Source organism: Ascaphus truei, chromosome 1 (genome assembly GCF_040206685.1).
Source record: "Ascaphus truei isolate aAscTru1 chromosome 1, aAscTru1.hap1, whole genome shotgun sequence".
Lineage (NCBI taxonomy): Eukaryota > Metazoa > Chordata > Amphibia > Anura > Ascaphidae > Ascaphus > Ascaphus truei.
In genome coordinates, this window is record NC_134483.1 from 188,037,322 (window position 1) to 188,063,854 (window position 26,533).

Here is a 26,533-nt window from a genome sequence, read left to right on the forward strand (position 1 = left end):
TAATCATGTTTTTAAAAAAATCATATATATATATGATTTTCTAACAATATGATTATTATATTAAAGAAACATTTTAGTACAGCTTTTATAATAGATAGATAGATAGATAGATAGATAGATAGATAGATAGATAGATAGATAGATAGATAGATAGATAGAAGTCTGTTGCACTGTGTAGCAATTATTGAAGTCTCATGGACATTGTTCCCTTTTATTATACAGAGAAACGAAGGCACTATGTTTAGGGGAGGATCCCTTCGTCCGGCTTAGGGAAATAGCAGAGAACATTATCTTTTGTCTTCTTTCCTTTCTTGAAGAATTTGGCAATTATGTTAACTCAACTTCTTTCAATTCATCTTTGGCATACCTTAGGGAACTATATGGGACAATCATAAGGGTATATTCCATTATGCCTGAATAAGTGAACAAACCAGAACTGCTTTATTTCATTTTCCTTATTCCCACTTGACACTTGTTTTGATATATCATGACATGTGACATTGTATCATGTTATTGCATGATCTCATTTTTCTCACACATCACTGCATAGCACACTCTCCTCACAAGGAGGGATACAGAGTTTGCTTTTCTTTGGTCTTGTTGATGCCTATGCAACCACTGTTGCAGCCCTTCCTGTCACTTTCTTGTTTCTCTTTGAGGGTGTAAATGCTGGCACTATGTGGTTTAAGTTGCCTCTTGACAAAGGTCCCTTTTGAGGACCGAAACGTTGATCAGCAGTAAACACTTGATCCCTTTAAGAAGACTTGTGAGTGGACATTATTTTCCTATGCTTGCACATTTTAAACTCTATGCGGAGCATGCATGCATACATACATACACATTTTAAGTTATGGTGGGTGAAAAAGGAGACAAGAAACCTCCACTAGATTGCATTGTCGCAAATAAAAAGATCACTTATGAGCACATTCACGTCTTAGACAGGTCTACAACCCTGACTTTCACCATTATCACCTAGCATACAGTGCTTCCACTGCAGCAAAGGATTCTGGGAAATGACATGCAAATGAGCACAACGTATCACCTTTTTACTGAAATCAATTTTTACATAGAACCCATGGGTTCCATGTAAAAATGGATTTCAGGCAAAAGGTGACATGGTGGGCTCATTTGCATGTAATTTCCCAGAATCCCTTGCTGCAGTGCAGTGAATGTGCTCACAAGTGATCTATTTATTTGATATATGGTATATAAGACATCACATGTATTGAGACACTACCTAGAAATCCAGGACTTTTAAAATAAATACAAATATCACTTGTGATCACATTCAAATGTCTCACAGAGGTCTGCAACCCTGCTTTTCCCCATTATCGCTTAGTATACAATGCTTCCAATGCAACCAGGGATTCTGGGTAATTATTTTTTTTTTTTTAGCATGTTCTTGTGTAGCGCTGCTACTTTTACGTAGCGCTTTACAGAGACATTTTGCAGGCACTGGTCCCTGCCCCGTGGAGTTTACAATCTATGTTTTTGGTGCCTGAGGCACAGGGAGATAAATTGACTTGTCAAAGGTTACAAGGAGCCGACACCAGGAATTGAACCAGGTAAATGAGCATACAGTGTCAAATTTTGCTTCTAATCCATTTTAACATGGAGCCCTGTAAGCTTATGTCTGCCGCATTACACAGCTTTTCAGCTCAGCCTGGATTAAACAAGTATATAGCCAGTAAACCTACTCACAGACAGCTGTTTCAATGTTTTGGGTCACATCTGTGTGAGGATGGTTTACTGGCGTTCAAAAGAATCCAGAAGCATGTATACAAGTCGTAGCATAGGTTACAGGCTGTGAAATTATTGGCATGCATATCCTAACATAGGTTAGGAAATTATTTTTGAGTGAATTTAGTAAGATGATCCAAACCAAAAAGTTAAAAAAGGGACACCTAGTCATTGACAAACAGTCAAACCAGGTTTTATTAGAGATGCAGTCTAAAGCATAGGATGCCAACTAATAATTGTTTACTTTGTTTAACGGTTTGAGCAGTTATGTTTTATAGAGAAAGAGAGGTGCTGGAACCCTCCACAAAAATTAATAGCAGGTACTGCAGCACAGCGGTGCGCAAACTCCCTGCTCCCCCATTACCTGTTGCCTCCCAGGTCGCGCCCCCCCCCCTCGCCTTTAATTATGCATCAAATGACGCTGCGGGGTCATGTGACATCCTGTCACGTGACCCGCTGCGTCATTTGACGTCACTTCTAAATGGTAACGGGCGTCATTTGACGCCGGGTTGCCATGGAGATGCGTGGACAAGAAGCCGGTAAGTAAATTTACAGAGGCCTCGTGCTCTTAGCGCGCGACCTCTGTAACCACCGCTTGGCCCGCATCACCCCCCCCCCAATAAAGCCTCACGTCCCCCCAGTTTGCGCACCGCTGCTGCAGCAAATTAAAAATACACAATATATATTTGAATACACAATATATATTTGGGAAGGGGCAAGTGAGTGCCTCATCCTGCAGAAATTACCATGTTGATGTTAACTGGGCCCAATTATTAACCACTTCCTAGAAAATGTACCATTTTTAAGAGTCCCGCTAAGATTATTTTGCATTTATTATTTTCTGAAACCAAAAACTATTTTTTTATTAAAGAATTTCACATGAAAAAGAAAATGCGTTTGATCCTAGAGGGAATGTGATTAAAACATATGAAAAACAACACTTTTATTTGTATTTATTTTTTAAAGATGGTGCAGTGAATTTATACAGAATGCAGTCCCCAATCTTAATCCTTTATTTACCTTAGCTTCTTAGTACTCGATAACCCTGTTAAGTGATTCCCAATATAAAGTAGCGGTAAAGGAAACAGCTGCAATATAAAGAGAAATAAATTATATAAATCAATGGTTTTAAACATGTTAAGAAGCAATATGGAGCATGTTCATTTAAATACACAATGCACAAACTAAATCTTGAGATTGGCATTAATTATTTTTAATGTCCTGATTTGTGTAATGATGTTTACCAACTAGCACAGTTCTCTGCAATTAATCTAATGCCTTAATACAGGTTCCCTGGATAGAATGACTCTGTCAAGGTCCAATCTGACACTTTACCTAAGCCTTTTATTGCCATCTACTGGCCAGACAAGATATTTGCATAAAAACATTTAGGGGTTGATTCTACATGTGTTGATGGGGCTGTTTTCGGACAAAATTCCACCCGATCGGTCGCTTCAGCACATTTTAGCCCGTGTTCGATATGCTGTGATGCAGTTTACCCCCGACCAGAGAACATCGGAGTCCTGTTTATTTGAATAAAGACGATCTCTTCTCCAGCGTTGAAAAGAAGGTTTCACAGTACATTGAATATGGGCCTTGGGCCGGGATTGACTAAGCTCCAATATGGGGCATCTGAGCTCGAGCTCATGTTACCTGCCATTGATATGATGCATCTTCTTTGTACATAGTACACACATTCCAATGTGAATCACATTTAGGGAACAATGTAACGGAGGTAGAGAGTTTTTTTTTTTCAGAACACTCAAGCTATTTTAGTAAAAACTGCATATTTTAAAACTGTTTGGGAAGTATTTTATTTAAATAGCATGTTGTCAAATTGACCAACAATGAGAATTCATCATTATTCATGATTTGTGCTGTCCCTGTACTCTGCTGTACTATTTATAATACAGATTTTTTTTTTTTAAACATGTACAGGCATACCCCGCATTAACGTACGCAATGGGTCCAGAGCATGTATGTAAAGCAAAAATGTACTTAAAGTGAAGCACTACCTTTTTTTCCCACTTATCGAAGCATGTACTGTACTGCAATCGTCATATACGTGCATAACTGATGTAAATAACGCATTTGTAGCAGGCTCTACAGTCTCCCCGTGCGCACAGCTTCGGTACAGGTAGGGAGCCAGTATTGCTGTTCAGGACGTGCTGACAGGCGCATGCGCGAGCTGCTGTTTGCCTATTGGGCGATATGTCCTTACGCACTTATGTACTTAAAGTGAGTGTCCTTAAACCGGGGTATGCCTGTAATTAAAATACTTGGAGAATATCTTGCTGCTGAAATTGAGTCTATTGTGAAAGAAATGGGAAATTATGTTGGGGTAATCTTCTACTTGGAACTTAGCATTACAAATACAGATGCAGCATCTTGTTCCTATCAGTCTCCGTCAGCTCTCTATGAAGCAAGTAGTGTGGGTCTACGGCACGCCGCACAGTGGCCATTTCCCTAGGCCATGTTTTTTGTTTTTTTAAGTGTTGTTTACCATTTTCAATAAGAGAAAGACAGCTGCATTAAGATGTAATTACCCTCCACGCCATCGCTTCATCTCACTGCCAGAACATGCAGCTATCTCGTTACCCGCAAATGTCAATGTAAAGCATTTAGTATTCAGAAAAAAACGGGGTGCCTTCCAGAATACATCTTTCATGGAAGCATCTGGACTCCTGTGTGTGCAGGAGCTGCACAGTATGTCATGTGTATTCAAACATTGATATTCATGCAATGTAATACATCAGCATTTTGGTTCTGCGTGGGTCATTTATCAAGATGCAGGGGGTCTTTGTATCAAGGGCAATTTTGGAGTAAAACTAATTTTTTTTCTTGCAACTATTTCCCCCTATGTACAGTATCTAGGTTGCGCTCAGTGTGTGCCAGCTTGTGATTGGGGGACTGTCAAAAGGAGGAATTAGACACAAATTATATGATCCTCGTGTTATATGCTAGAACAGGGTGGCCAACTCCAGTCCTCAAGGACCACCAAGAGGTCAGGTTTTCAGGATGTCCCATCTTCCGAACAGGTGGCTCTATCAGTGGCTCAGTCAGAATGACTGCTCCACCTGTGCTGAAGCAGGGATATCCTGAAAACCTGACCTGTTGGTGGCCCTTGAGGACAATAGTTGGCCACCCCTGAGCTAGAAATACGCCCCCGAGCTAACAAAAACATTCAGAAGGCCTGAGATAGCATATCTCTCTCTTGCTAACAATCTGATTTTGCTTGACAACCCGGCAAAACAAAAGTTGCCGTTAGTAGAAATCAAACTATGTTATACTATTAAACATCGAACAAGTTATACTGTTAAACATTTACCTTTAAGTGTTTTTTTTGTTTTTTTACTGAGGGGCCCAAGTAATGTCAGCGGGGTTAACTGATAAAGGAATATAGAATTTGATGATAGAGAACTATTGTGTACAGAAAATATTTTGGAGTTTAAAGAAAAGGAAAAAAAAAAAACAATTGCTTACGTTCTTCGGAATTTGCCGGTGAAAATCTGGGAAAGTGATGATTCGATTCAGCTTTCCAACATACAGTATGATGATTGTGATTGCCATCTAAGAAAACAGAGCACAGGGTTTAAAAGTAAATAGCTATCAAATAAATAGCTACATAAAAAATATATATAATAATAATACCTGGAAAAGTTCATAATTACATTGTTTAACGCCGGGGTGCGCAAACTGGGGGGCAAAACATTTTTTTTATGGGGGGGGGGGGGGCGGTCGGCGCTTCCAGAGGCCCTGCTCTCTTCCCGAAAACATTTAAATGAAATACCGGGTGAGCACGCGAGGCCTCTAAATACCTTGTTTCCGGCAGCTTTTGGCGGCGCGGCATCAAATGGTGTCGTGACATCAGTCAACACCGGAGAAAAGGTCAGAGGGGGACATGAGCAAGGGGGGAGAGCAAACAGGGGGGCACAGGCAAAAAGGTTTGCACACCCCTGGTTTAACGCATTGGTTCATTAATCACAATTCCCAGGTCCAAACAAATAATAATGTAACACTGATATAGGAACCACTGTAGCAGCAGAGATTCATAAGGGGAAAAAATCTCATTCCTTTTCATGGCATTTTCTTTCTTTGAATAACCTTCTGCTATTTGAACTCACAGTTTCCCCAGTTTTGTCAATGCTGAGCCTACTGTAATTCTGCAGTTTGTTGTGTAAAGAGGTGAAATACGCCTTGCATTCAGACTTTGTACCATTGTTTGTCTTATTCTTGCTTTGTCGGGTGGTGAACAGTCTGCTCAAACCTAGGGAGTTGGGTGCAACATGATCCCACAAGAGGCAAGCTAGGGAGATTAATAAAGCCCCCCAGCAAAGTGTGGGCGTGTGAGAAATGGCTTCTAATTACTAAACATGCTTCAATCTACATCATTGCAGCATGTTTTGTTATTTTTTCAGCAACATTACAGCACTAGAAAAATAAGTGTGCACTAGTAGCTATAACAACCTACTAAACATTTCTAAATAATTTTTTTATTGAAACACCCCCCCCTCCGAAAAACAAAAGCCCGATTATAGCAAAAGAAGAAATTGCTATTCTTGGTTTAATAATTGTGCTGCTTCTGTTATAGATCAGAGCTGAAGAACACACAGGGAAGGATGATGTCACCTATTCCGCTTTTATTGTTCTATCACTTTTGTAAGATCTTATCAGCAACATTGATCCAAATGTAAAGATCTACGAAATTATGTTAATAAACGTGTGCAAGACATACCTGTCCAATTCCGAGAAATGTTGAAGATGGAAAACTTATATATGTAAATAAAAAAAAAAAAGTAAAAATAAAGATTAGAAATACTTATTTAACAAAACACAATAATGAAACAGGACTATGGAGTTGACAAATATACCAAAAGCAGTACTAGAAATGGAAATAATAATCATGTTGTTGCATCCCAGTGGGACTCAAAGCACTTCATAATTACAATTACACAATACACTTTGTAGAATTTTACAGGTGCAGTGGTCCCCGTGCTGATAAATTTACAATCTATGTTTTGGTGAAGATAAAGTGACCTGCCCAAGGTTCCGACATTGGGATTTGAACCAGGGCACCCAGCAAAGTTGGTGCCTGTACTCACTGAGCCATTCCAGCAGACTAACAATGGCAGTTATGTGATTCACATATCACTGCCCATATTCAGTATAGGTTGTTGAATTAGGGCAGAGATTACCAACCTTTTTTGTTTGGAGGACCCCTTGAAGTTTTTTGAAAAATCTCGGGGAACCCATATCTGATTGATACATATTATATTAATTTCACACTTCACGAGCTCCCTCTATTTCCCACCCTCTACCCAGGTATTTCTCTCCCCTCCATCTCCACTCACTCTCCCCCCCCCTCCCGCCTCGCATGTATTTATCTCCCCTGCGTCTCACTCTTACTCCCTCTTTTCCTCACTCATTCCCCCTCCTCTCTCCTCTCACTCGCCCCTACCTTCCGTCAATTACCTCACTCTCACTCAATCCCCCCACAAAATACAGACCCAAAAAACCCACAACCCTAATTACATGTAACCCTACCCCGCAATACATAATAAAAATACCCGCAACCGCAAATACATATTAAAAATGCCCACGCCAATACATATTAAAAATGCCCCCGCTGCCCCAATACATTTTAAAAAGACCCTCGCCACCCCAATACATTTGTAAAAGACCCCCACCCCCAATACATATTTTAAAAAATTGGGCCACACGGGTAAAATCATCATCATCATCATCAGCATATCTCCCCCAGCACCCCTCATCTTCATCATCCTCCTCATATACCCCCCTGCATGTCACATCAATTCCCGCCGGCATGTCACATCACTCTCCCCCCTGCATGTCACATCACTCTCCCCCCCTGCATGTCACATCACTCTCCCCCCTGCATGTCACATCACTCTCCCCCCCTGCATGTCACATCACTCTCCCCCCCTGCATGTCACATCACTCTCCCCCCCTGCATGTCACATCACTCTCCCCCCCTGCATGTCACATCACTCCCCCCCCCCTGCATATCACATCACTCTCCCCCCTGCATGTCACATCACTCTCCCCCCCTGCATGTCACCTCACTCTCCCCCCTGCATGTCACATCACTCTCCCCCCTGCATGTCACATCACTCTCCCCCCTGCATGTCACATCACTCTCCCCCCCTGCATGTGACATCACTCTCCCCCCCTGCGTGTCACATCACTCTCCCCCCCCTGCGTGTCACATCACTCTCCCCCCCTGCATCTCACATCACTCTCCCCCCCTGCATGTCACATCACTCTCCCCCCCTGCATGTCACATCACTCTCCCCCCTGCATGTCACATCACTCTCCCCCCCTGCATGTCACATCACTCTCCCCCCCTGCATGTCACCTCACTCTCCCGCCTTCATGTCACATCACTCTCCTCCCTGCATGTCACATCACTCTCCCCCCCTGCGTGTCACATCACTCTCCCCCCCTGCATGTCACATCACTCTCCCCCCCTGCGTGTCACATCACTCTCCCCCCTGCGTGTCACATCACTCTCCCCCCCTGAATGTCACATCACTCTCCCCCCCTGCATGTCACATCACTCTCCCCCCCTGCATGTCACATCACTCTCCCCCCCTGCATGTCACATCACTCTCCCCCCCTGCATGTCACATCACTCTCCCCCCCTGCATGTAACATCACTCTCCCCCCCTGCATGTCACATCACTCTCCCCCCCCTGCATGTCACATCACTCTCCCCTCCTGCATGTCACATCACTCTCCCCCCTGCATGTCACATCACTCTCCCCTCCTGCATGTCACATCACTCTCCCCCCTGCATGTCACATCACTCTCCCCCCTGCATGTCACATCACTCTCCCCTCCTGCATGTCACATCACTCTCCCCCCCTGCATGTCACATCACTCTCCCCCCCTGCATGTCACATCAATCTCCCCCCCTGCATGTCACATCACTCTCCCCCCTGCATGTCACATCACTCTCCCCCCTGCATGTCACATCACTCTCCCCCCCTGCATGTCACATCACTCTCCCCTCCTGCATGTCACATCACTCTCCCCCCCTGCATGTCACATCACTCTCCCCCCCTGCGTGTCACATCACTCTCCCCCCTGCGTGTCACATCACTCTCCCCCCCTGCGTGTCACATCACTCTCCCCCCCTGCGTGTCACATCACTCTCCCCCCCTGCGTGTCACATCACTCTCCCCCCCTGCGTGTCACATCACTCTCCCCCCTGCGTATCACATCACTCTCCCCCCTGCATGTCACATCACTCTCCCCCCCTGCATGTCACATCACTCTCCCCCCCTGCATGTCACATCACTCTCCCCCCCTGCGTGTCACATCACTCTCCCCCCCTGCGTGTCACATCACTCTCCCCCCCTGCATGTAACATCACTCTCCCCCCCTGCGTGTCACATCACTCCCCCCCCTGCATGTAACATCACTCCCCCCCCCTGCATGTAACATCACTCCTCCCCCCTGCATGTCACATCACTCCCCCCCCCCGCATGTCACATCACTCTCCCCCCCCCTGCATGTCACATCACTCTCCCCCCCTGCATGTCACATCACTCTCCCCCCCTGCATGTCACATCACTCCCCCCCCGCATGTCACATCACTCTCCCCCCCTGCATGTCACATCACTCTCCCCCCCTGCATGTCACATCACTCTCCCCCCCTGCATGTCACATCACTCTCCCCCCCCTGCATGTCACATCACTCTCCCCCCTGCATGTCACATCACTCTCCCCCCCTGCATGTCACATCACTCTCCCCCCCCCTGCATCTCACACATCCCCTGAAGATGCCTGCTCCCCACCAGAGAAGATTTTTGCCTCATTAATTGAAATGTACATTGACTATTCCCCAGCCCAGGGAAGACTGCTTCATAGCATATTAATTACGAGTGAGAAATTGATGTTGAAAACTAGTGTAGCCCCCTGTAAACAGCTCAGGCTATACCTATCTTCCTTCTACTCCGGTAAGTCCTGTTAAGATCAGGCGCCAGTAATCATTATGGGTTTTCCCCCGTCATAGCCCTAACCCGAATGGTAGATGCAGGCCTGGACTCTGTTGCAGGCGTGAGCAAGAGGGAGGTTCTGCTGACACCAGGAGGGGAGGGGCTAGCGCTATATTTAGCAGCCCACTCCAGCGAGTGGCGGTTGTTCTTCGTGCTTGCTGTGTGCCATGTTCCTTTCTGACTGATGGTCCTTTAATGAAGAGTTCGAGCGAGCAGAGAGACCAAGAGTCTAAGGCTGCTGAGTATTAGGCCGTAAGCCACGAGTCCTGCGGAACGGTCCGAGGAGTATCGGGAGGCTGCGGGCTCCCCGGCGCAACGTGCCGGTTGAGAGCGAGAGGAACCAAACCGATCAGCGTCTGTAAGTGGAGCTGATAGAATCATAGACTGGTGGACCAATGCCCTCACCCCGCTGCCAGGGGTGATGGGAATAGAAATCAAGACCCACCCCGAGAATAACCTTGGGGGTGGGCCACGGGGTATTGCCGCCCTAGCTCAGACCATCCTGTCGGCCGAGTGACTTGGAGGGAAGGAGAGGAGGAGGTCGTGGGGAATTGAGCAGGTTGTACTTGGCCCTGGCGATTGTTTTGTGGCTGCTGAAAGCCGTATCGTTGGGATATCGTTGCCCTGTCAAATAAAGAGACTGTTCTGCACCCGTAAAGACTGTGTGTGATTTGGAGAGTATAACCCTGGGACCCGAGGGGTTCTTCTATACCGGTCCTGTCCCATTACCCTGGGAGTATAGAAGATGGAGGCGCTGCACCACTGAGATAATATGGAGGCTACCACCCCAGAAGCCCGGTCCTGACTCCCCCACAACATCGCGGGAAGCTCAGGCCCTCCTGTTCCTCACAGGTACGCACCACCACACCTGTAACCAACCCCCATGCATCCCTCACACTCCCTTAGAGACTGGGGGGGGGGGGAGGGAAACAGGGTTGCACTAGTTTCTGAAACAATAATGTATCCCACTCACTAGCCATGTGATTATTATTTTTTGTGCCTTTGTGAAAGAGAAAAAGGAAGGGGTGACGAGAAAGTGGGTTCAGTGAGACAGAAGGAGAAGGGAGGAAGGAGATGTACTGCAGGAGCGTAGCTGTTCCATAGTTAAAGTTGCTATCAAATTTGTAATATGAAATTAAACATTCAAGCTGGCTAAAAAAAAACTGAACAGCAATGTGACTCAACTGATGCCCCATGAGCATTACTCACAACACGCTAGCCAGCAACAGCCCCCCGATGTCTGTCACTGTGTGTGTCAGTGTGTGTGTCAGTGTGTGTGTGTCCTGGTGTGTGTCCGTGTGTCTGTCACTGTGTGTGTCAGTGTGTCTGTCACGGTGTCTGTCCCTATGTGTGTCACTGTGTCAGTGTGTCTGTCACTGTGTGTGTCAGTGTGTGTCACTGTGTCTGTCACTGTGTGTATCAGTGTGTGTCACTGTGTGTGTCACTGTGTGTATCACTGTGTCTGTCACGGTGTCTGTCACGGTGTCTGTCATGGTGTGTGTCACTGTGTGTGTGTCACGGTGTGTGTCAGGGTGTGTGTGTCAGGGTGTGTGTGTCACTGTGTGTGTGTCACTGAGTGTGTCACGGTGTCTGTCACTGTGTCTGTCACTGTATCTGTCACTGTGTCTGTCACTATGTCTGTCACGGTGTCAGTCACTGTGTCTGTCACTGTGTCTGTCACTGTGTCTGTCACTGTGTCTGTCACTGTGTCTGTCACTGTGTCTGTCACGGTGTCTGTCACTGTGTGTGTCGGGGGGGGGCAAAAATGGAGTGGGGGCAAAAACGGAGCTGGGAGGGCAAAAACGGAGCTAGGAGGGGCAAAAACTCACACGTCTCAGCACCAACTAGCCCCGCCCCTCTGTCTCCTGCTCTCCGATGCACCTGCTCTCCGCACTGACAAAGGCACTCACAAACACTTGCTCACTAAAACACACACCTCCGCATATCACCGAAAATACAATGCATGTTGCATTCAAAACGCGCCCCCCCCCCTCCTCCCAGCAGCAGCAGCCACCGCCACCACCTCCACCAGGTAGCATCTCCTCACCTCAGGTGGCATCAGCAGCGTGCAGAAAGCGGGAAGACTGCACGCGCTCAGCAGGCACCAGAAGTGCCGTGCTACTAGAGCGCGCTCCGAGGAGGGAGGAGGAGAGTGAAGGGGGGAGAGCCAAGGGCCGCAGTGTGTGCGGGCGGCCAGGCGGAACCCCTGGGACTGCTTCACGGAGCCCCAGGGTTCCGCGGAGCCCCGGTTGAGAATCACTGAATTAGGGCATGCTAAAGTCTAGCACCCTTTAGTGAATATGGGCCTTTGATGGAATGCATCAAATGTAGAGACTCATGTTATGGTGGGATGCATTAAAGGAGCATTCCCCTATTTGAGAAACAGGGGGTCTCAAGAAGCCAAACCGTGTTAATTTCAGCTTCGGGGACCCCCTGCTTCCCGAGATACATACCGGAGAAAGTCATGCCAATGTCTAATGCATGTTTAAAACTCCCACGTCACACGGGACCTTTAAACCGCCTTACTGCTCGCCCAGTGTGACCTTCTCTGTATCTCAGGAAGAAGGGGGTCCCTGGAGCTGAATTTAGCACAGTTCAGCTCTGGAGATCCCGCTTCCCACCTAGTACAAAAAAGCAAAACTAGACAGAAACACACCTTTAAGTGAAACACATATTATGGTGCGTGCATATAAACGCACATATTATTGGGGGTGTATAAAGTGTATACATATGTAAGCCTCTTGATAGGATACAGCTATGTATACAAGCTATCCCCTGGCTGGCTCCTCTCTGGTGTGTGCTGCTGTTAATGAGCCAATGACTGAGAGCAACAGCAGGACTACAACTCCCATAAGCCCCTGCTGCTGAGATAGGGACACATATAGTTACAAGGTAGATGAGGTTGAAAAAAGACATGCATCCATCAAGTTCAACCTAAGCTAAATTTACACAACAGATACTTTATCCTATATCTATACTTACTTATTGATCCAGAGGAAATCAAACAAAAAACCCCAGTGACATATCATCCAATGATATCTAATAAGGGGAAAATAAATTCCTTCCTGACTCCAAGAATTGGCAATCGGATTACTCCCTGGATCAACATCCTTCTCATGTTTACTTATTAGGTATATCCCTGTATACCTTTCCTTTCTAAAAAAAGACTGACTATGATGACCGACCAGGGGGCATTGGTGCTGGCAGCCTTGTCCCAAGAAGATGGACAAGCAATTCAAAATTTTCAACCCTGCATTGCAGCAGCCAGCCACCCCAAGAGCCTGCAGTCATGTGTGACCTGAGTGGTCAGTGTCCCCAAACCCGGGGAGGGAAACCTTGGATGGAGGGGGGAAACAAGTGTGGTGTCACCCCAGAACTTTGCCCTGATGGACATGGACTATGGAGGGGGCAAGGACTACCGGACTACCACCAGGCTGAAGGACTTTATCAGTCAGGAATACTTTGCTTTACTTCCACAACCTCAATTTCTTCCAGACTCAGAAAGCCACCAGAAATTGTGACTGTCCTGGAGCCTTCATCTTGGGGGGGAGGTGTGAAAGTTTTACAGTTGATCTTACTTTCTATTGCAATCCTTTTTTCATTATCCCTTTTTGCTAATTTGATTGCCCTTTTGCAATTTTTGTTACATTCATTATAATTCTGATATGCTGCCTCCGTCTCTTCTGACTTAAAGAATCTAAATGCCTGCCTCTTCTTTTCCATTTCCTCCCCTACCTGTTTAATTAGCCACATTGGTTTTGACTTATTTCTTTTATACTTATTACCCAAGGGTATACACTGATAAGTGTGCTTTTCTAACTATGTTTTAAAGACTGCCCATTTATCTTCTACATTGTTCCCTGCAAAAACATCATCCCAGTGTATTACTTGTAGATTGGTCCTCAGTTTATTAAAATCTGCCTTTCTAAAGTTTACGGTCTTTGTTGAATCCAAGTAATCTGTTTTTTGAGAATTTATTTCAAATGGGACCATGTTATGATCACTGTTACCCAAATGTTCCAGGACTTGAATATTTGCTATTACTTCTACATTGTTTGATATTACCAAATCCAGTAGTGCCCCTCTCCTGGTTGGTTCCTCAATAATTTGGATCGTGTAATTGTCTTTAAGCACCCCCAAAAACCTGTTTCATTTTGTTGTAATGCTAATCTCATTGCCCCAGTCTATGTCTGGATAATTAAAATCACCCATTATGCAAACATGACCTAGTTTTGATGACTTCTCCATTTGCAAAAGTATTTTAGCTTCCTCAATCTCACAGATATTTGGTGGTTTATAGCATATCCCTACATACATTTTCTTTGTATTTGACATTACAAGACATTACAAGACATTACATGACATTACAGCCAATCAGTGCAAAAGATCAGAGGTCGGTGTACCTAGGAAATGCAGGAAAGAAAGGAGGAGTTAAGAGAGGGGAGCAGGAATAGACCAGAGCTACAGAGAGCAGCTGCGACCTGAAAACCAGATCCTGAGGAGGACAACTAAGTGGAGCTAGGTGACTAGGTCACAGACACGCTCCCTGAGTGGAGTTGAAAGTGGATTATCAGCCTACCTGACTAAGGGAGTTGTGAGTAAGCAGAGAGGGGATCCTCTCTTATAGACAAGGGTACTGAAGTCTTTGTGAAGAGACAGGCCTGCTACAGTTAACACTGATTATAAGAGCTCCAACATTGTGCCGGCACCTACAACATGGGCACCTTATAACACGGGGTCATGGGAACTCCGACAGACATTGGCACACAACTGCGCAACACTTTAAAGGTATTGTGACTGTATGTATATGATCCTCCCATAGAGGATCACATTTATGTTAATATATCTGTGGTTATAGGGGTTTGATATAAATATGCTTTTGGTTATTCATAGCCCGCTGTTGTGTCCTATTGTCTGACTCTTGGCCACGTGCTCAGATAGCAAGATAGCACCGGCCATAATGGGGAGTAGAACTTGGGCCTTCGCCTTGGCATCATGGGCGTCTGCAGGAGGGGGCAGGGGGGTGCGCTTGGCCCCCTGGATCACTCGCAGTCCTGGCCGTGCCAGTCAAAAAAAAAATTAAGTCGCAAAAAAAAAAAAATCCCCGTGCACAGTGCTGACACATCCGGCCTTCCAGTCACCCCTGGCAACCAGATTGTACCCACTGACGATCCCTACAATTCCCCTGCAGGACGCCCCCTCACCCCCCCAACCTGATTGGCTGGCGCTTTGCCCGGATTGTCTTTTTTCTGGCTCGCAGCCAGGCTCTGGGCTGTGAAGCCGCCATTTCTTCTGTTCAGCATAGAGCAGGTAAGCAATGTCCCATGTCCTCCCATGCCTCTCCCCTGGCCTCCTCTGGCCCCCTCACTGGTCTCCCCTCGTCCCCCCACGGCCTCCCCTGGTCCACCCACGGCCTCCCCTGGTCCCCCCACTGCCTCCCCTGGTCCCCCCATGCCTCCAGTGATCCCCTCACGGCCTCCCCTGGTCACCCCACGGCCTCCAGAGGTCCCCACATGGCCTCCAGAGGTCCCCCCACGGCCTCCCCTGGTCCCGCCACGACCTCCCCATGTCCCCCCAAGACCTCCCCTGGTCCCCCCAAGACCTCCCCTGGTCCTCCCACGACCTCCCCTGGTCCCTCCACGGCCTCCCCTGGTCCCCCCAAGACCTCCCCTGGTCCCCCCATGACCTCTTCTGGACCTCCTCTGGCCCCCCACGGCCTCCACTGGACCTCCTCTGGCCCCCCCACAGCCTCCCCTGGACCTCCCCCTATGTCTCCCCTGGTCTCCCCCCGGCACTGGCCGTTAAAATTATGCCCCCCCCCCCCTGAAAAAATTTCTGCGGACGCCCATACTTGGCATATAGAAATCAGTCTAAGGGAACTAACAAGGGGATGTATATTATAGTAGGATGGATAGTGTACACCAGGGCTGCACAACATACGGCCTGCGGGCCGCATGCGGCCCGCCGGGGCACCCCGTGCGGCCCGCGATGGACCCCCTTCAACCCCCCCTTCTCTACACCCCCTTCTCTGGTAGGGAAAGGACGCGTTCCAGTAGGAGCGCGCTCCAGCACTGTCTGTGCGCGCTCTCACCTAACCTCCTCCCTCCTCCAGCACAGGGACGCGCTCTAGCAGTGTAGCAACCAAGAGGAAGTTGCAAACCCCACAGAACAGGACTTACATAGACTCCAATATATATATATATATATATATATATCCAAAGAGAATGACCTAGGCGCAAATGGAGACAAGAAAAAACAAACATAGGGTAGTATGTTCTAACAAATAAACCGCCAGAAGGTATAATATGCACTCACAGCGTATAGGATAATATCAAGCCTTGTATCCACTCTGGGATCTGGAACAATTAAATGATGAGTCTGGAACAGCTGGTCATCCACAGCAATTGCAATCTCGAGCAAAGGTACCCATGCAGGAAGAGAGATAGAACACAAATAGCGTAACACAGTTTATTAAAATTATTAATAAAAATGACTATAAGTAAAAGACTCACATTCTGTGAGATATCATAAAACTTTTGAGAATTCTGAGCATCTCACACTCATTGAAAAAGGGTAGTAACACTATGCAGATTTCTTCAACAGTCCTTAGTCTGTAGCTATGTAACCAATAGGGAAATGAGTCCAGGTTGTAAATAGCACACACACTTAGTGTCTCTACTGTTCCACAGAGTCTCCTTGTGTGAGCTGTCTCTTTCCGTTCTTATCAACCTACATAGGTCTATCTCACTGCACCTAATGTGCGTATAGTACTCACGGTACTTAAAGGTAGGTGCTGTCCGGTTTCACATATAGAGAGTTCTTTCTGTTTTCCCACGAAGAGTTCTCAATCTTCCTCCGGTCACCCACGTCTCCTGGGGACGCTCCGTGCCACGTGACGACGTGGTGACGTCACTCCCTCTCGCGAGAGTTCGTCCGGTGGGCTGTGGGAGCGGGGCCTCAATCCTCTGCGCTGCTAGTCTTCCTGCAGGCAAATAGTGGGACAAACGGCCACCGGCACCTCTTGGCTGCTGTCTGCTGCTACTCCTGCTGAATACACTGTGTTCACTGTCTGTAAACCACGCCCTACGCGTTTCTCCGTTAGGCTTCGTCAGGGGCTGATTCTGAATCAGCCCCTGACGAAGCCTAACGGAGAAACGCGTAGGGCGTGGTTTACAGACAGTGAACACAGTGTATTCAGCAGGAGTAGCAGCAGACAGCAGCCAAGAGGTGCCGGTGGCCGTTTGTCCCACTATTTGCCTGCAGGAAGACTAGCAGCGCAGAGGATTGAGGCCCCGCTCCCACAGCCCACCGGACGAACTCTCGCGAGAGGGAGTGACGTCACCACGTCGTCACGTGGCGTCCCCAGGAGACGTGGGTGACCGGAGGAAGATTGAGAACTCTTCGTGGGAAAACAGAAAGAACTCTCTATATGTGAAACCGGACAGCACCTACCTTTAAGTACCGTGAGTACTATACGCACATTAGGTGCAGTGAGATAGACCTATGTAGGTTGATAAGAACGGAAAGAGACAGCTCACACAAGGAGACTGTGTGGAACAGTAGAGACACTAAGTGTGTGTGCTATTTACAACCTGGACTCATTTCCCTATTGGTTACATATCTACAGACTAAGGACTGTTGAAGAAATCTGCATAGTGTTACTACCCTTTTTCAATGAGTGTGAGATGCTCAGAATTCTCAAAAGTTTTATGATATCTCACAGAATGTGAGTCTTTTACTTATAGTCATTTTTATTAATAATTTTAATAAACTGTGTTACGCTATTTGTGTTCTATCTCTCTTCCTGCATGGGTACCTTTGCTCGAGATTGCAATTGCTGTGGATGACCAGCTGTTCCAGACTCATCATTTAATTGTTCCAGATCCCAGAGTGGATACAAGGCTTGATATTATCCTATACGCTGTGAGTGCATATTATACCTTCTGGCGGTTTATTTGTTAGAACATACTACCCTATGTTTGTTTTTTCTTGTCTCCATTTGCGCCTAGGTCATTCTCTTTGGAAATTTTCGTTACCAGCCCGTGGAGCGGTAGACCTTTTGGCTGCAGACTGAGTCAGGGAAAGTTAGACTGTAAGGGTATATACCCTCCATTACATGTGGTAATTATTCTATTTACTAATTTCAGTGTGGTTGCGCTCATTGTATTTCTGTCTTTTATATATATATATATATATATATATATATATATATATATATATATATATATATATATATATATATATATATAGCAACTGTAAATATTACTGTATGTTCATTTGCATGTCTTAGACAGGTCTGCAACCCTGTCTTTCCCCATTGTCACCCAGCATACAGCGCTTCCACTGCAGCAAGGGATTCTGGGAAATGACATGCAAATGAGCACTCATATATATATATATACATATATATATATATATGTGTAGAGGTATCAGTACCGTGTTAGCCGAGCTTCAATAATCGAAAAATAAATAGATGATACCGTTCTGTGGCTAACGAAATGCTTTTATTTGTGCGAGCTTTCGAGATACACTGATCTCTTCTTCCAGCGATGTTACAATGAATGAAGCAAAAGGTATACTTAAAAACAGTGTCTCTTGGAATGTTATCTGTGCTGTTCCTTCCCCCGGTGTGGATGTGTTTTATATATATATATATATATATATATATATATATATATATATATATATATATATATATATGTGTGTTTCTGCCATCCTGTTTTACACGAGATCTGCCCTGTCCACTCTGTGACTTAAACTGTCACACTGTTGCAGTTTAGGCTATTATTCTCTGTACTAGTTGTATCCTCTGCATTGAACACTTTTGTAGCTCAATCAAGGTTTTGGACTTGTATACCTTGTTGCAGCTTACATGTATTTACATACATTCTTGCACAACTCACTTTAGGCTAATCATTCTTTAGCTAGCCACACAGTTACACTCGGTGTTTGGGAGAGACATTCATTTTTTTCTCCCCACCCAGCATTGGGATAGCTGTGTATTTTTTGCCCACTGTGGGAGTGTCCTTGACCTATTATAGGCAGGATATGAAGACAGTCCACAAAATGTTTTTTAGTTTTTTATCATAGTTTGTCTGTCTTGTCCTTTTCAATTGTTTGTTCAATAAATAAATATATAATCTTTTGTACCTACCTTAGAATGCCCTATTTTGGAGTCTATGTAAGTCCTGTTCTGTGGGACTTACAACTTTCTCTTGGTTGTTACACCATGTTCGATTAATGACATTAAATAGCTGCAGCAGGAGCCCATACCCCCCTTATCCAAAAATAAATAACTACCATTATGTGATAACCATGTTCATGTCACAGAAGGGCGCCACAAAGCTGCTATTGTCATAGCTCAGTGTTTTTTAACAGGGGTTCCTCGGAAACCTTGGGTTCCCCGGGCATCCCTAGAGGGTTCCTGCAATTGTCAGGTCATTTCAAAATTGTACCAGATACAGAAGATATTACAATGCATCTGATCTGAGACACACTATTAGAGAGGGTTGGGGTTCCTTACAATGTATCTGATCTTATAAGTGCTATTAGAGAGGGTTGAGGTTCCTTACAATGCATCTGGTCTCAGACCCGCTATTAGATAGGGTTGGAATTCCTTATGTAACCAGGTCACCTGATGGCTACTATTCCGCCGTTGGGCTGGCAATAAACCCTGGTACAATCAGGTTGCCAGTAGTTGCTATAGGGTTTTCCCTCTCCGAGGAGCTGCATTTGAGTGACAGCGGGAGGCGGTGACATCAGGCCTGGGCATGACCAATCATGAGCCAGACCTGGTGCCCTCCTCCTGGCAGTACTTAAAGGCAGGACCACCCTAAATTTAGTAGTGTCCTTTCTCCACTGAGGAAGGCAGGACACACAACTGGGAGCCTGAGTTTGGGGCCTTCCCTTTTGCTCTTCTCTCTGGGAGAGAGAGTGAGTGTGGACCATACCTCTGCCTCTGCTAGGGAGGTGGGGAAGAGCTAGGACGGCTGTGGGTGCCCTTGGCCTGTAGTGGTGGTCCAGGGACCATCATTCAGTGAGAGCTGAGAGTACTGCATCGGGCAGAAGCCTGTCGTGTAACTGTGCTGCACAGAAGACAATAAACCGTTCCTGTTGTTATATACCTCCTGCCTGGTGCGGGACCTTACAGGGGGGAGAGGTAATAGTGCTACCTTCAGTTCCTGGAGCCTATTGCAGATAGAGGTGCTGTACTGCTGAAGAGATATGTGGGGTATGAACCCCAGAAGCCTAGTCCTGTGTCCCCACTAACACCGGCGGACGACTCAGCCCTCCTGTTACCAGCAGGTATATGCGCCATACACCGTAGTAATGGAAAAATCTCCCACCGGGTGGGGAAAACACCATTACATTTGGAGGCCCTGCTGAGATCTGTAACAGGACAGGCTTTCAGTGAAATAAAGCTGGAAGTATCAAGGTATGCTTCCAGAACAAGTGCTAATGAAGGAGGGAGGCTAGGTGTAGTCAGGGGGATAGTATTCCTCGCAAAGAACGACCTAGATGGCCCTATCAGGTGAATGGTCTGGAGACAAGAAGGCTATTGCTGTTCTAAGTCGCCCTGTATAGGGTCCGCGATGCCAACAGCCATCGGGGCAGCGTAAGGGTACTAATAGGGAAGAACCCAGAGTACTACTAGCCAGTAGCCAGATCATGGAACCACAGAGTCCTTGTAATGGACTATAATCGTATGCAGCATATCAAGATGGAGCTTTGCTAGCCTGGGGTACAACCTACTCTTGGTAGACTGCTAATCTATGTGCTGCGAGGACCAATGAGGAACAAATTCCTGTCGGAATTGCAGTCACTGCGTAGTCTGTGAAGGGATTGTGCCACGTGAGTTACATGAGCTAAAATGGCATCTCCCGCCAAGGTTGGAGAGCGCATGCGCTGCTTGCAAACAGGCTGCACTCTAACTTTTTCCTAAATCCTGCGGGGATCTGGCGCGAAATCCAGAACCCCACCCAAGCGATGTGACTGGCTCAGCCAGGAGTCAAAGTCACGCCCCATCCACGTACCCGGGTGCCCCTCCTCTAATCTCCACCAGAGGGAGGAGACACGCCTTCAGCCAATGCATAAAGACCTTGAAGAATAAGGGAGGTACAGGATGCAGCGGACCGCACCATCAGTTCTTCTGAGCCTGGCGAGTGAAAGGAGTGAGCTACCCCTTGCTCTTGTGCCCGTGTCTTCAGAAACGAATGGCTACTGTGGATTTCAAACACTGCAGACTTCCAGGAGGACTCTTGGTGGTAACAGTGGAAGGGAAGAGGTACCTTCGATGCCTCTGTCCCAAGAGCGACTTTCCAGGTGGCGAACTAGTCTGGGGAGCCCAGTGTGCCCACTGTGGAGCACGTTTCCTGAAGCCCACGCTGCTGCGGCCTACGGAATTCGCAGAGAAGGATGTGACCAACCCCAATACCTAGGTGTCGATCCTGCTGCTAACAAGCAACGATCTACCTCAAGTATGGAGGCTTCGGAGGGCCCATGCGCCCGAGATGAGGCCCAAGGGGATTCGAGTATCCCGATGACCATCGAGCAGGCTGAGACGGAACCAGACCCGGTCCCCGCAGAGGACCCAGAGACGGTCGGTGAACCGGAGCCAGCCCACGAAATGTTGGGTAAGGTGACTGTCTGGGGTGAGGAGGCACCGTTGTTCCCAGAGGCGCAGGAGCCTGGAGAGGCCTTGCCTATTGCCACTGTGGACTCAGAAATGATCCGGTGCATTTTCCCTGCAGATGTGTCCCTGCCCTCTTCCTCCTGTACCGGTAGTCGTCAATCTTCGGTGTTTCGGCCGCTGTCGATTATGCCAGCCGAAATTGTAGATGAACCGAATGGTGCCAACGACTCTGTACTCTGTACAACAGCTGAGCCCGTTATCGATGACCACGACCATGAGACATGAGAGGCGGATGAGCCTACCATCTGTGGAGGTGTCCAGAGGCCTAACCAGCGATTCTCCGGTACCAATGTGGAGGTACCTTCCGGTTCCGACGACCACTTGGCGAAAGCGGACAAATGTATATAAGATGATGTGTGCAGTGTCAACAGTGAGGTTAGTCATTATGCCATGTCTGTTGCGTCTGAGGTTTCAGGTATCTCAAGCACCACATCCAACACCGAGTCCACTGTAGTTGAGCCAGCCGGGTATTTACCGTGGTGGCACCCTAGATTCAGGGGGAACGTGCACTTTATGGGCCGCACGAGGTTCTTGTTAGAGACAGGAACCATAGTAGATGATTGGTGGGCTAAAGGAGTATTTAGTCCCGACGAGGACGCCAGAGAAATGAGGAAAAGAGAAGCGGAGATTAGTTTGGGTGTTATATAACCTAAGGGTAATGCCCTAGATAATTATGAACCTCTGGTTCAAGAACCATTATACTGGGTCCTGCCAGGTCAGGCCGAGGGTCGCCGGTTCACTAAAATTGGACAAGCTGAGAGACATGTAGTACAAAAGTACCGGAACTCCCATGGGTTTGAGTACCCATATGTCCCCGATACGTTAATGCGGGAAATTTACGCAAACCGGGAACAGTGGTTAACATAAGCTGTAAAAGCTTATGTGCTAGAACACAGCCGGAGCACTTTCCATAACATGCAGGAGAGAATAGCTTATTTGGTGTATGTCTGGAAGGTAGGCAGATCAGTGTACTGTATATGGATAGGGTGGAGTACATTTCAAAATGAAACCCAAAACGAGTGTATTCCATTACAGTCACTGATGAGTCATGAGCGCTAATAAGAAAGTCTGACCCAGGGCACTATTATTGATAAAAAGGTTCTCCATGTTCGGAGGAACGTATGTTTCAGTATGGCAGCCATATCGTGGATGTGTATTCAAATAAAACTGTCATGTACTGTATTCACAGTATGTATATCATGCATAATAATGTGATATCAATTATGTGAAGTGTGATCTTGTTATGTTCAGGTTAATTCGACAATGGTACCCGACAATTTAGGACCCAAGCAGGGTTGTTGAGAATCCACCAGAGGGAGAGTGTAGCCAGGTCACCTGATGGATATTATTCTGCCCTTGGGCTGGCAATAAACCCTGGTTCAATCAGGTTGCCAGTAGTTGCTATGGGGTTTTCCCCCCTCTGAGGAGCTGCATTTGAGTGACAGCGGGAGGCGGTGACATCAGGCCTGGGCATGACCAATCATGAGCCAGAACTGGTGCCCTCCTCCTGGCAGTACTTAAAGGCAGGACCACCCTAAATTTAGTAGTGTCCTTCCCCCACTGAGGAAGGCAGGTCACAACTGGGAGCCTGCGATTGGTGCCTTCCCTTGTGCACTTCCCTCCGGGGAAGAGTGAGTGTGGACCATACCTTTGCCTCTGCTAGGGATGTGGGGAAGAGCTAGGATGGCTGTGGGTGCCCTTGGCATGTAGTGGCGGTCAAGGGACCATCCTTCGGTGAGAGCTGAGAGTACTGCATCGGGCAGAAGCCTGCCTTGTAACTGTGCTGTACAGAAGACAATAAACCATTCCTGTTGTTATATACCTCCTGCCTGGTGTGTGACCCTACAGGGGGAGAGGTAATAGTTCTACCGTGGGAGATTACCTTCAGTTCCTGGAGCCTACGGCAGATGGAGGCACTGCACTGCTAAAGAGATATGTGGGGTATGAACCCCAGAAGCCTAGTCCTGTATCCCCACTACCACTGGCGGACGACTCAGCCCTCCTGTTACCAGCAGGTATATGCACCATACACCATAGTAATGGACAAATCGTTACACTTACAATGCATCTGATCTCAGACGCACTATTAGAGAGAGTTGGGGTTCCTCACAATGCATCTGATCTCAGACACGCTATTAGAAAGAGTTGGGGTTCCTCACACTGCATCTGATCTCAGACACGCTATTAGAGAGAGTTGGGGTTCCTCACAATGCATCTGATCTCAGACACGCTATTAGAGAGAGTTGGGGTTCCTCACAACGCATCTGATCTCAGACACGCTATTACAGAGGGTTGAGGTTCCTTATAATGCATCTGATCTCAGACACGCTATTACAGAGGGTTGAGGTTCCTTATAATGCATCTGATCTCAGACACACTATTAGAGAGGGTTGGGGTTCCTAACAATGCATCTGATCTCAGACGCGCAATTACAGAGGGTTGGGGTTCCTTACAATGCATCTGATCTCAGACGCGCTATTACAGAGGGTGGGGGTTCCTTACAATGCATCTGATATACGACAAAATTCACAATATAATTATAGGGTTCCTTAACCAAGAAAAGGGTGAACACCATTGTCATAGATATGGAAACAGGAGAGGCTGCAGATACCGTAGCACATTACTTTGTGACCAGTGGCGGATTTTCCATTAGGCGCGGGCCTAAGGCGGCAAAATTTGGGGGTGGCAAAAATGTCCGCCCCATATACATTTGACGCACTCTCGGGCCTAATGGGAATGCACTTACATGTGGTGGCTGCCGCCCTCCTCCATTCGAATCCCAGCGTCAAATGACGCTGCAGACATCACCAATGTGATGTCACACGGTGTCTCATTGCCATGGCAACGTGGTGTCGCAACGTCAAATTACGTCATGATGTTGTGTTACCATGGGCCGCCACGTTGCCGACGTCCGCGGCATCATTTGACGCTGGGATTCGAATGGAGAAGGAGGGCGGCAGCAAAGAGGCGGCCACCACATGTAAGTGCCTAGGGGCAGGCGGATTTTCACGCCGCTGATTGTGACCATCACGCTTTCCTGTTTCCTACCCCACACGTTAACCTATTCTGTGCTGGAGGACAATTACAACACATACACTCCAAGAAAAGCTTACAGATTTCTTTGAGCACTGACGGTGTTAATATTTCTGCTTAATTATCCATTACTGCCTGAGGGGCAACGCAATACATTGATATTTGTTTTATAACTATAGGTGTTAACATTGATGTAATGTTTTAATCGCTGTGAGGGCTGAATAGGGTTAATTTGGCTGGTCGTGGGTAGTATCATGTAGTCAACTCCAGTCCTGAAGGGCCACCACCAGGTCAGGTTTTCATGATATCCCTGCTTCAGCTGGTGGCTCAATCAGTGGATCAGTCATAATGACTGAGTCACTGATTGAGCACATATGCTGAAGCAGGGATATCCTGAAAACCTGACCTGTTGGTGGCCCTTGAGGACTGAATTTGGACACCCCTGATTGTAGATGTACTGGTTTAAACCCCAAAAATATAGCACAGGTACATTACAGATAAATCTCACTGAATGATTTTTTTGTGGCCTCACTTTTGCAGCCAGTAGATTAGAAACACATATTGCCCACAGTGTGGTGATCATTGTGGGAGATGACCCAAGTGTGGCAATCATTAATACCCCTCTGAGGGTTAACATGGATTACAATGTTATCTGATAATCATGCTGCAGGCTGGCACAGTTCATATAGTTAACATTAAGTGACAACTGTGTTATTACTGGGGATTGGCGTCATCATAAAGCTTGATGACCAATATAAACTGGTTTGTTCACCTTCAACAGTATCATTCTCTATACTGCTTCAGGGATTCCCATAGTGTAGTTTCAGCGTGGTAACCCCTTCCGTGCCACAAGGGGATTGCTAAGCACTTTAATAATGAAGCACTAATAAATAAAGCACTAATAATGAGTTAACAATCACTATGTCTTGCACATACCAGTTACTCTCCCAGGCGTCATTTGGTTCACCTGTTAAATAGGATCACCCTACTCATGCCTTTCCCACGTTAATGGGATCAATCAGCACCGTACACATATCAGTGGCCTCACAGGCAGCCCCCCCAAGCAAACCTATGGGATCAGCCAGACATATGTCAGTCACAGCGGGTGGGTGTGGGGGTTTGTTGCCCTGCCCGGCTCGGCTGACCCCCGTCTCCCCGCGGAAGGCAGGTTTCCGGGCGGTACCTGTAGGTGGTGAGCACCCTCTTGTTCACCAGGACAATGAGGAAGGAGCTGACCCCGTAGAGCAGCGCGGAGAGGAGGCGGGCGGTGCGCGGGTGCGCGGGCTCCGGGGGGGGAGACATGCCTCCTCCTCAGTGCGAGTCTCCGGGCACTGTGTCCTCATACCGGGGGTGGCTCAGCACGGCACGGAGGACACGGTCTCCCAGCCCCTCCCGGTAGCAGGTGACACGCAGGGAGGAGTAAGGTGGCTGCTGTGCAGTGTAGGAAGGGGTTGAGCTGTAGGGTGTGTTTTTACTTTTATTATAAGTCCCATGTAGCACTGTACTAATATTCACACAATGCTTACACCCAGGACTCCTCTGCAGTGTCGCCTCTGGGAAGGGAAACGCAGTGTTAATGAGCGGAGTCACTCATCATATTGTCACCTATTCAATCTGAGAAAATTTAGACTTTTTTTTTTTTTTTTAATGTTTGCTAGTAACCCCTGTACTAACAGATTAGCCCGAAACACTGTGCCCACAGTGGTGCAATTTTACAGCAAACACGTTACACCAGATGTGTCAAAGCAAAAATAGATTTTCAATAGGATTTTTTTTTTTTGTGGTGCAGATGTCTTTTGCCCAAGAATTGCACAACTTTTGCTGTAATAGACCTTATTGTCTTGACAATGAATGTAATAAGCACTGAGCTTTTATATTAAACCACATACAGTTCTCTGCTGCACACAAGGAATCAAACAATGGTTGAGATGAAAACTTGGATATTTATTGAAGACTCATAGCAGAGATCTAATGTTTCAGGGGACTTGGCCCCATCGTCAGGTGAAACGTTTTGTACATTGATGTCAATACAGTATGTAACAGTGTT

The 26,533-nt window shown here is 46.8% G+C and overlaps 1 protein-coding gene across 7 annotated transcripts in view; it reads right to left on the bottom strand.

Annotated features, from left to right (window-relative positions):
• SLC35D2 (solute carrier family 35 member D2) overlaps positions 1-25,913 on the bottom strand; it is a 121,873-nt gene extending 95,960 nt beyond the window's left edge. For 4 of the 7 annotated variants that reach the window (XM_075599198.1, XM_075599190.1, XM_075599185.1 and 1 more), the window contains exons 1-4: positions 25,670-25,912; positions 6,476-6,509; positions 5,224-5,310; positions 2,761-2,828 (exon numbers count right to left, since the gene is read on the bottom strand). In XM_075599198.1, the coding sequence (XP_075455313.1) occupies positions 2,761-2,828; positions 5,224-5,310; positions 6,476-6,509; positions 25,670-25,788 (308 nt within the window). In that variant the 5' untranslated portion in view covers positions 25,789-25,912. Of the gene's footprint in view, positions 1-2,760; positions 2,829-5,223; positions 5,311-6,475; positions 6,510-25,669 lie in introns of all 7 variants that reach the window. The other 3 variants (XR_012801573.1, XM_075599213.1, XM_075599204.1) reach the window with 2 other exon arrangements.
• Positions 25,914-26,533: the final 620 nt, after the last annotated feature.